The sequence below is a fragment of the Nannobrachium achirus genome (genome assembly GCF_963921795.1).
Source record: "Nannobrachium achirus genome assembly, chromosome: 7".
Taxonomy (NCBI): Eukaryota; Metazoa; Chordata; class Actinopteri; order Myctophiformes; family Myctophidae; genus Nannobrachium; species Nannobrachium achirus.
In genome coordinates this window covers 64,085,501-64,097,019 of record NC_137816.1, presented here as the reverse complement: position 1 = coordinate 64,097,019, position 11,519 = coordinate 64,085,501, and the positions used below count along the sequence as shown (strand labels likewise).

At 44.0% G+C, this 11,519-nt stretch overlaps 1 protein-coding gene across 1 annotated transcript in view; it reads left to right on the top strand.

The window, feature by feature from the left end:
• Window positions 1–1,467: 1,467 nt before the first annotated feature.
• Window positions 1,468–11,519, top strand: part of trpm5 (transient receptor potential cation channel, subfamily M, member 5) — a gene marked incomplete at both ends in the record, with an annotated part of 76,167 nt that continues 66,115 nt past the window's right edge. The window contains 5 exons of the mRNA XM_080730391.1: window positions 1,468–1,485; window positions 2,454–2,521; window positions 2,641–2,806; window positions 5,403–5,583; window positions 8,901–9,067. Coding sequence (XP_080586517.1) covers window positions 1,468–1,485; window positions 2,454–2,521; window positions 2,641–2,806; window positions 5,403–5,583; window positions 8,901–9,067 — 600 coding nt within the window. The remainder of the gene's footprint in view (window positions 1,486–2,453; window positions 2,522–2,640; window positions 2,807–5,402; window positions 5,584–8,900; window positions 9,068–11,519) is intronic.

The window sequence follows — 11,519 nt, the reverse complement described above, 5'->3', positions numbered from 1 at the left end:
TAATGGATGGAGAAGGACACAGCAGCCACTCAAATGAAAAACAGCTCAACTACTTCCTGTTCTGTTTCTTTGTACCATGCAAATATATATATTTTTTTATACTGTCAGAATTGCTTTCAAGTAGTTAGTTCATTAGCTTAGTTATACCTTTTTCACTTGGGAAGGGTAGGGTAAGCTTGAGAACATTTGCATTGCTATATTTTCAGTGACACATCTACGGATGGGACGATAAGTGATATTATCGTTTATCGCGATAAAAAACACTCACGATAATCCTATCGTGGAGATTTCATTTATTGTGATATCGTCCTCCGTCATGCACTGGGATCAATTCACCTTTTATTTGCCGAGCTGCATATCCGGTACCACTTAAACCCTCTATAATTGGTTCTAATATACGTACTTGATACAGTTTTTTTCACTCCATCAAATGTCTTTGCCAAATAAATAGCCGATCTACAAGCTCACAACGCGTCATGTTGCGACACGTTGTGAGCTTGTAGATCTGCTATTTTTTGGCAAATGTTAAGCCCCAGGATAACGGATGTTGGGGATACTTTAATTATCGCGATAATATCATAAATCGCGATTTCTTTGGTCGCAATAATCGTGATATGAAATGTTCATATCGTCCCGTCCCTAGACACATCAACAGGGAGCACAAGATGAGTTTTGAGTGCAGTTCGTCCATGCCATCTCCCTCCTTTTGTCCATCACTCCAAAGAAAGGATTCTCCATCTCATCCATTAGTTTTTACACCGTAATGTGTTTCACACAATGACTCAATGTCATGATGCACTTATTCCCAACTAATGGTTCATGAAACACTCAAGAGCCCTCATCAGCCAGGTACTCAAATACAAACCAAAAACCTTTTATTCATACAAACATAGAAACACTTCAGAACCATATCATTGCACATAGAACACATTGAAATGCATACCTCCTATTTTCTTGAAGCCTGTGCACTATAACGGTCTGGCACAGACATTATCCTCTCAAACATCAAACAATGCATGAAGCGCAGTCAGTATGGTCTTATAGTAGCTTAACTATAGCACATACTGTAGGCGTACTGTGCAATGGACATACTTTTGTACTACTGTATATGGCACATATATATATGTTCCAGTTGGAATGTATTACAGGTCCGCATGACAACTTCACATCATACCCGGAAGTTATGCCTACTGAGTGGCAAAAAACTTTCTGTCCTTGCCAGCCCATACATCCAAACAGAAAGTCCTATCTGATTGCATTAAACAACGTTAAACAACGTTAAACTCACCTTGCCACTGGATTTTACACTCGGCAGGCACGTGCCGGCGCTGTGCACCCTCTACCATACATGAGCAACTGGCGGCCCGGGGGCCACATGCGGGCGGCCCCCACCTTCACTTAATGCGGCCCGCAGGTTAATACCGGAATACTGATATATTATTGATTTCAGCTGTTACAATTCCTAATATGACCTGCTTTAATTCTGTGAGACTATATTAGTATAGCTTAATGACTAGTATAGTAGTATTTCTTGTCCAATGTATTTGTATTTAAGTTCATAAAGTTAATATGAGTATATCACTAAATGCATTTGAAATGAAATCAAAATGTTACTTTCAGGCCAATTCAAAAATAACAAAAAAATTCAGGATTCCAATTCAAAAGAAGCAAAAATAGCAGATCTACAAGCTCAAAACTGCTGCGATGTGTTTTGAGCTGGTAGATCTGCTATTTTTGCTTCTTTTGTATGAGATAATAGAATGACAAAGTAGGACGTAGCAATATGCAATGTGGCCCTCTGGAGTGAAGGTGGAAATATAGTGGCCCTCGCCATCATCAAAGTTGCCCACCCCTGCTCTATACCTTTACGCAAGGAACATTTTGAACACAGGAATTCTCCTTGAAACAGAATATTTCCACATTGACGCTATAGCGACCATGTATGTGTCACCCGTCTCAGGGGCCCCCACATGTCCGTTCCCCTCAAAAGCTTTTTCAGAGTGCAGTTGTCGCTTGCAGGAAGCTACTGGGGGCCCCACATTAGCTCTTGAAACACGCCCACATAAGTACGAAAATTGAGCTGTTGAAAATTTCGAAAATAGCAGACCTCCAAGTACATTTCTAAAAGGGCCTTTTGGTGAAAATATCGAAAATATTTTCGGTGCTTGATACCACACTGAACTAAGCATAATCAGGTGAATACTGGAGATGTGGCGTAACGGCATGGATTTCTACACAGAGAGGGCAATTCTTTCAGCATAAGATGCTGCATTCAGGAGAGTTTGGACAAGGCAATTCTCTATAAAAACTGCATTCATGGTCTAGAGAGGGCACTTTTTACAGAAGGATAAAAGGGCAGGGGCTCAAGCCCCCTTTGATGTCTATGTGTGCACGTGCCTGGTGCTGATGGGTGCATGGGTCAGTGAACATGGTGTGTTGGTGTGTGTTTCCAGGGGCTGCTGCGTCCACAGAGGAGGTGTGTGCAATGCGGAGCCACGCTGGAGTGGTCCGAAAAACACAGGTTTGTACGGTAAAGCATTATGGGTGAATACAAGTACATTTATTTATAGTTACTTACCACCACTGGTGACCTGTCTCCATCTATTCAATGCGTTGTGTTATGTTTATAATACACTTCAGCATCCTGCTTGGTTGCCCATGCTCTGCTGCGCTGGGTGAGTCCATGGAGAGTGTGGCGCCCCCCAGAGGCCTGGCTGGAAGGGCAAGCGGCAGGGAGAAGAGCCACTGGGCAGCGGGCAGAGTGGGAGACATCGACTTCATCGGTACGAGCAGGATAAGAGGGAAGGTGAGGTGACTTCATTGGTATAGCAGGACAAGAGGGAAGGTGAGGTGACTTCATTGGTACGAGCAGGACAAGAGGGAAGGTGAGGTGACTTCATTGGTACGAGCAGGACAAGAGGGAAGGTGAGGTGACTTCATTGGTATAGCAGGACAAGAGGGAAGGTGAGGTGACTTCATTGGTACGAGCAGGACAAGAGGGAAGGTGAGGTGACTTCATTGGTACGAGCAGGACAAGAGGGAAGGTGAGGTGACTTCATTAAGCAGGACAAGAGGGAAGGTGAGGTGACTTCATTGGTACCAGCAGGACAAGAGGGAAGGTGAGGTGACTTCATTGGTACGAGCAGGACAAGAGGGAAGGTGAGGTGACTTCATTGGTATAGCAGGACAAGAGGGAAGGTGAGGTGACTTCATTGGTACCAGCAGGACAAGAGGGAAGGTGAGGTGACTTCATTGGTATAGCAGGACAAGAGGGAAGGTGAGGTGACTTCATTGGTATGAGCAGGACAAGAGGGAAGGTGAGGTGACTTCATTGGTGCAAGCAGGACAAGAGGGAAGGTGAGGTGACTTCATTGGTATAGCAGGACAAGAGGGAAGGTGAGGTGACTTCATTGGTACGAGCAGGACAAGAGGGAAGGTGAGGTGACTTCATTGGTATAGCAGGACAAGAGGGAAGGTGAGGTGACTTCATTGGTGCAAGCAGGACAAGAGGGAAGGTGAGGTGACTTCATTGGTACCAGCAGGACAAGAGGGAAGGTGAGGTGACTTCATTGGTATAGCAGGACAAGAGGGAAGGTGAGGGCACAGAGCAAAGCTTAGAACAGTTTGTGTTCCAAACTCAAGGCTTACCAATAAAGCTAAAGCCAGGTGCGAGAGAGGCCAGCATCGAAGCCCACTAAAGAAAAGGAAAACAAGTAAAACTACAGTAAGAGGCTTACATACTGACTGAGGTAAAGGCTGAGGCACTAGTTACAGTCAGTGTTGGCTTCAAACTAGCCTATTGGAGGTAACCAGGGGCGTGCTGGCCATTGGGAAAAGCGGAACAGCTCCGTCCGGTTCATTCCCGGCCATTAGGAAAAAAATAAAAATAGAATGTCGGCCTTCGTTCCATTTTGGGGGCTGGGCGGCCAACGAAGTAAATCGTCACTGTCGGGCAGAAACCTTGTATGTCCAAATTTCATATTTATAATTTTTTTCGCAAAGCAAAGCCCTGCTTCATCATACAAGGCTGTTACACAAAAGTAGTGAAAACAGCAGATCTACAAGTACACAACGGCTCGCGGTGCGAGGCGTTGTGTGCTTGTAGATCTGCTGTTTTCACTAGTTTAAATAATTTTTAAAATGATAAATACAAAACAAACGGTTTTGGACATACAAGGTTTCCACCCGACAACGACGAAATATAACTCATGTACAGTAATTGGCCCACTGGCTGGCACTCGCCCTTACTGCACTGGCTTGTCACTTGTCATGATCTGAAATGGCAAATCTTTGAGTAGCAGCAGCGCTGTAGAGAGAGATCTCTCTCTATAGCGCGCAATGAGGGCCTCTACAACTCTTTTTCCTGGGCTGAATCAGGGGCCCAGCAACCGTTAACAATGAGGCTGATGGAAGGAACCATGCAGCCCATCACCATGTTGTGGCCAAAGGGCCTGCAAGAAGACATGTATATGTACACAATATAATATAATAATACATAATTATCCCTCAAGGGGAATTCAGTTTCAGCTTCAACTAGTCTGAAAATCCTTCTTTCAGTAGGCCAAATGAGGAGGTAAACTCACTTCTCCCATAGAAAGGTGTCAGCATTCACTGCCTACCGTTTTTTTGTACAGTATTTTGTCCATGCCTTACCCCTCATCCCTAAAACTCTTACCTTTTGTCCATTTTGAAAAACGTTTTAAAATACTTAAAATAGCCAATCTACCTCGAAATGTTTAAAAATGTTTTTCAAAATAGTAAAAAATGGCAAAAGAGGGGTAAGGCATGGACGAAAATAGGACTGGGTTCATAGTTTTTATTTTTATTTTTATTCTATGTCAGGGGTTTTCAAAGTGGGTGACGGGGCACCCTGGGGTGCCGTGACGGCAGTCAAGGGGTGCTGCGAGATAATTTGATAATATTTGGAATTTATTTGGACACTTGTTAAAATATTTAGTATCATTTTAAACTTGAAGTACAAAGTTATTTTCAGTCAGTTCTAACCAAAATGGCTATTATCTCAACGTTTTCCTTGCAACATAATCACTGTCGGGCAGAAACCTCGTATTTACAAGTTTCAAATGTGTACGTCTTTTGGTAAAGCAAAGCCCTGCTTCATCATACAAGACTGTCGCACAAAACTAGTGAAAACAGCCGATCTACAAGCACTGCTTGTAGATCTGCTGTTTTCACTAGTTTAGTACATTTTATAGATGATGAATACAAAATGAACGGTTTTGGACATACAAGGTTTCCACCCGACAGCGATGATATGCTATGAATATAAGGAGCTGGAAATTATAATGTAGGGGTGCCTCGGATTAAAAAAATATTTATGGGGTGCCCTGAGACAAAAAGGTTTGGGAACCCCTGCTCTATGTGAATGTGAATGTGTGTTCCAGTTTGTGAGGGTGAGCAGCAACACAGACCCCGTGCTGATCTACCAGATGCTGACAGAGCAGTGGGGACTTGCTCCTCCTCACCTGGTGGTGGCGCTGGTGGGTGGAGACGAGCTGTTCCAGATGAAACCGTGGCTGAGGGACACCGTGAGGAAAGGACTGGTGAAGGCTGCACAGAGCACAGGTTGATAGAAACACACATGTAGCAGTACTTATACACACATACCCATACCCATACAGAAACACACATGTAGCAGTACTTATACACACATACCCGTACCCATACCCATACAGAGCACAGGTTGATAGAAACACACATGTAGCAGTACTTATACACACATACCCGTACCCATACCCATACAGAGCACAGGTTGATAGAAACACGCATGTAGCAGTACTTATACACACATACCCGTACCCATACCCATACAGAGCACAGGTTGATAGAAACACGCATGTAGCAGTACTTATACACACATACCCGTACCCATACCCATACAGAGCACAGGTTGATAGAAACACGCATGTAGCAGTACTTATACACACATACCCGTACCCATACCCATACAGAGCACAGGTTGATAGAAACACGCATGTAGCAGTACTTATACACACATACCCGTACCCATACCCATACAGAGCACAGGTTGATAGAAACACGCATGTAGCAGTACTTATACACACATACCCGTACCCATACCCATACAGAGCACAGGTTGATAGAAACACACATGTAGCAGTACTCATACACACATACCCGTACTTACAGTATAGACCATACGTGGGCAACTTGCGGCCCGGAGGCCACATGCGGCCCCCACCTTCACTTAATGCGGCCCAGGTTAATATCGGAATACTGATATATTATTGATTTCAGCTGTTACAATTCCAAACATGACCTGCTTCAATTCTGTCTATATTAGTAGCTTAATGACCACTAGTATAGTAGTATTAAAATGTATTTTTTTATGTCCAATGTATTTGTATTTAGGTTCATAAAGTTAACATGAGTTTATAAATACATGCGTTTCAAATTCAATCAAAATGTTACATTTCAGGATTCCAATTAAGAAATTACAAAAAAATAATTCAGGATTCCAATTTAAAAGAAGCAAAAATAGCCGATCTACAAGCTCAAAACGCATCGCAGCGCGATGCGTTTTGAGCTTGTAGATCTGCTATTTTTGCTAAACAGCAGCCAGTGGTGGAATAGAAGTAACATTATTGAAAATGGGAAATACTCAAGGTGAAGTACAAATACTAAAAAATAGTACTTAAGTACAGTACTTAAAGGGCCACTTCACCTCTGGGACAACCAGATCTTATTGTATTGTCGTTTGGGACACGATCAACACAATCCAGAGTTATTTTGTGTGTTCAATCTGTGTTTTTAGATATTTTAGTATTTCAGCATGTACTAGTGATGCATTTTGCATCATCAGCAATCTGGGAACCCCATCATCAAAGCAAGGGCGATGCCCACTCGGCCTGTCTCTCTTCCATTCTGAGGCTGTCTTGAGAGATTACATCATCAGTGATGCGTTTTGCATCATATGATACAAAACGCATCACATGCTGAAATAATAAAATATCTAAAAACACAGATTGAACACAAAAAATAACTGTGTTTGTGTTGATCGTGTCCCAAACGACAATAAAATAAGATCGGGTTGTCCCAGAGGTGAAGTGGCCCTTTAAGTAAATGTAGGCTACAAGTTACTTTACATGTTTACACCGCAGCTAATGGCGGCGGAGCTACAGGGTGTCATATCCCTTTGAAAGTTAGCTGGCAGAATATACACTATATACACACGCACGCACGCACACACACACACACACACACACACACACACTTTTCCACAAGCTTCACACAAACGACATTCTCTGGGCCGGACCTGAAATGACTGCTGGGAAGTGGGAACATATGAAAACTTCCTTTGAGAACAACACACGTGTGTTTGGGAAGCACAAACGTATGGGGCAGACAATTGACAGGTGCTTTGCGATTGGCGTAATTAATCACACCACCTGTCAATTGTGTGCACCATACGTTTGTGCTCCCCAAAGGAAGTTTTGATATATTCAGTCCAGCACTCATTCCAGGGCCCCTCACCCAGAGGGAATGTCGTCCTTGTGAAGCTCGTGTAAAAGTGGAGATATTTGACTAAACACGTTTTCTGCCAGATCTTTATGAAACTAGAGGACAATATCTTACTCCAAGTCTTAGGAATTCATTATTGGGTGAGTACACTCGCAGAGCACTTTGTTTGACACAGAGATCAGTCTGCTAACCACGGGGGCATAGGACCTATCTGGTGTAGGCCTATTTGGAATAATACACAAAATGTTATATTTAAATTAACTAGCCCTTACCCGTTCAAAGATATGAGCTCCGAAATGATGTGCAGTGTGTGGGTTATGGGATGTGCACTGTGCACACAGTATATGAGGGATGGAAAGTAACTTTAACTGGTGCTTGCATGCTAATATGTAGGAGCATCAATGTAAGAAATACCCGTTCCATTTAACAGCTACAGAGATACTGTGTACCGATCTGCATGATTTTTGGACAACATCTGTAACAGGGCCAGAACCCACCCGCCCGCCCGCCCGCCCGCCCGCCTGCCTGCACACACACACACACCCCACCCCCCCGTGTGTGTGTGTGGGTTTGTGTGTGATTGTGCATGGCCTGAACAACAGCGCCCCTCCCTTAACATGTGTGGTCACAAAAGGTACTGTAGGCTAAATAGATATAGATACACCATAAAAATGCTAATATACAGTATATGATTTGTGAAAGTGACAAACGGGCTTCACAGTTATGTTAGGTGTGTTCATATGCTAATGGTGATGCGATTTCAGATCAATTGCTCCAGCCACTGAGGAGAAACGCTGTTTCAGACAGACAGACAGACAGACAGACAGACAGACAGACAGACAGACAGACAGACAGACAGACAGACAGACAGACAGACAGACAGACAGACAGACAGACAGACAGACAGACAGACAGACAGACAGACAGACACTCACTCACTCACTCACTCACTCACTCACTCAGACAGACATTCGCAAAATTATAGTATAGATGGTGCATTTAGCGCCTTTATCCAAGGCGCTTTACAGAGATTGTGCATTACATTCACCCATTCACACACACATACTGTATATTCACCGATGGCAGAGGAAACCATGCAAGGCACCAACCTGCTCACCGGGAGCAACTAGGGGTTCATAGTCTTGCTCAAGGACTCTTCGACACTAACTCTGGGGGAGCCCGGGATCGAACTGGGAAACCTTCGGGAAACCCTCCGTGTTCTAAGACGGAAACTCTACCCCTGAGCCACTGGGTAACATTCTAGGGTTAAGGTTTATATAAACACACGTAGGCTTACCAATACTTACACACACACACACACACGCACGCACGCACGCACGCACGCACGCGCGCACGCACGCACACACACCAACTAACACACGCGTGCCTTGTCTTTCCAGGAGCATGGATCCTGACCAACGGCCTCCGCTTCGGCATCACCAAACACCTGGGCCAGGCGGTCAGAGACCACTCCCTGGCCAGCACCTCCTCCAAGGTGCGCGTGGTGGCCATCGGCATCGCTCCGTGGAACATGATCCACCAGCGGGAGGCGCTGCTCACTGCCAAGGTGAGCATACATTTCAAAGATGGGGTGCCATGATTCCTCCCCCAACTGTCGGTGGTGCACAGATCCACACGTTTTGAAAGGTGTCTTCTCAAAGGTTCCACCTCCCGTTGTCCCGACCTCCCGTTGTCCCGACCTCCCGTTGTCCCGACCTCCCGTTGTTCCGTTAACATTCACCAGGTTTACATTCACCGGCATCGGCAGGTTAGTGCGTTGGTGCCTTGCATGGTTTCCTCCGCCACCGGTGTATGAATGTGTGCGTGAATGGGTGAATGTAATGCACAATATATGTAAAGCGCCTTGGATAAAAGCGATATATAAATGCACCATTTACTGAGATTAGGGTTAAGGTTAGGTTTAGGTGGTCGGGTCGGAAGAAGGTATTAACAAGAGCTGGATCCATTTGCCTTTTTTTACATACAATGTTTCCACAGCAATAAGAAACGTCCCCTGTCCTTGAGCATATCATTGATCCCTTATCTATAAATTCCAGGAATATCTCTATGTATTAGATATATACTGAGATTCCTGGAACTTAATGTGTGTGCGCGACGTGCCGCACGCGCGTGCGTGCGTGCGTGCGTGCGTGCGTGTGCGTGTATCTGTCCTTCCATCTGGAGGACTGTTGATCCGATTGACCACTCACTGGGTGGGTGTGTTGCTGAGTAGCAGAGGATGTGCAGTGTGGAGTGTGCAGTGGATTAGCTGTTCTCCACAACACCATTAACTACAGTGTGATGGCCGTGGTAGCACTGGCCCCAGCCTCCACGACCTTGCAGGCTTATGAAAAGGTTAAAATGCAATTTAGATAGCATGTTGTGGAGACAGAGGCCAGGTAGGATGTTTCTCAAAGAGTGGGTCGGGTCCCATTCGTGGGTCACGGACCGATTTTACATAATATATATCGTCGTTGTCGGGTAGAAACCTTGTATGTCCAAAACCGTTTGTTTTGTATTTATCATTTTTAAAATGATTTAAACTAGTGAAAATAGCCGATCTACAAGCACACAACGCCTCGCGCTGCGAGGCGTTGTGTGCTTGTAGATCAGCTGTTTTCACTACTTTTGTGCGATGGCCTTGTATGATGAAGCAGGGTTTTACTTTGCGAAAAAAATGTACACATTTGAAACTTGGAGATACAAGGTTTCTGCCCGACAGTGACGATATATATTTCAAAATATATATATATTTTTTATATATATATATATAAAAAAATCCATAATAGAGGGTTTAAGTGGTTTAAAGGTGTATAATGAAAGTGGCCGGGGGTCATCTTGTCCCTTACTGGCCTTACAGCGTGGAAATGTTTTTGGGAAATTTTGGGGGTCCTTCACATGAAAAGGTTTGAGAACTACTGACATGGTAGTCTCTCAAGAACTACGAACTATCTGTGTTTTTTAACTGACACTTTTGACCACAAGGTGGCAGCCTCCAAGAGAAAACAAACAAATACTAAGAGAATACATAACTGCTCATAAAAACCACACCAGGGGGTCCAATGATGTACTTTCAACCTCCTAGACACATGAAAAACAGAAAAAGTACAAAACTATGGCACCACCTCAACACTTTGTAAGCCCCGCCAGAAACCCCTGAACAGAGGTACTGCCGAACAAATATCCTATTTATTTATAAACATGTTTTAAAAAAGCAAAGCACGAAATCATAACAACACAATCGGATCACTCCGTGCAAGCCAGCAAACCGTGCATGAAAGAGTTTTTTTGGTTGGCCAACCTTTTTTCATGGTGCTGAGGCAGTTCTCCTCCGGTCATTAACATGGAGCGATACGGGGAAAACAGCGATAATAAACAGCACCCGAAAATACAATCCGTCTTCTGTGCATGCACATCGATCTAATCCAATGCAATCCACTCATTCCGAAGCCTTGATTTCGTCTGTCGTCTGATCGAAAATGATGAGAAGACGCGCTGGCCAACTGGCTGCATACACAATACAAGGGCACGTACCGCCCGTGGACCCCAGTTGCTCCCTAGCAGATGACGTCATCACGTCTCTGACGCGATCACGTCTCTCTTAAAGAGACAGAGCACGACCGGCGACTGTATTTTAAAAAAAATTATAATTAATTTCATAAATTACGGGAAAGTACGGGAAAGTACGAGCGGCGCACTCGGTGGTCCGGACAAGTACGGGCAAGTACGGCCCGGCTTACAAAGTGTTTTTATGGCTTGTATGATGAAGCAGGGTTTTACTTTGCGAAAAAAATGTACACATTTGAAACTTGGAGATACAAGGTTTCTGCCCGACAGTGACGATATATATTTCAAAATATATATATATATATATATATATATATTTTATATATATATATATATATATAAAAATCCATAATAGAGGGTTTAAGTGGTTTAAAGGTGTATAATGAAAGTGGCCGGGGGTCATCTTGTCCCTTACTGGCCTTACAGCGTGGAAATGTTTAGTTTTTTATAGA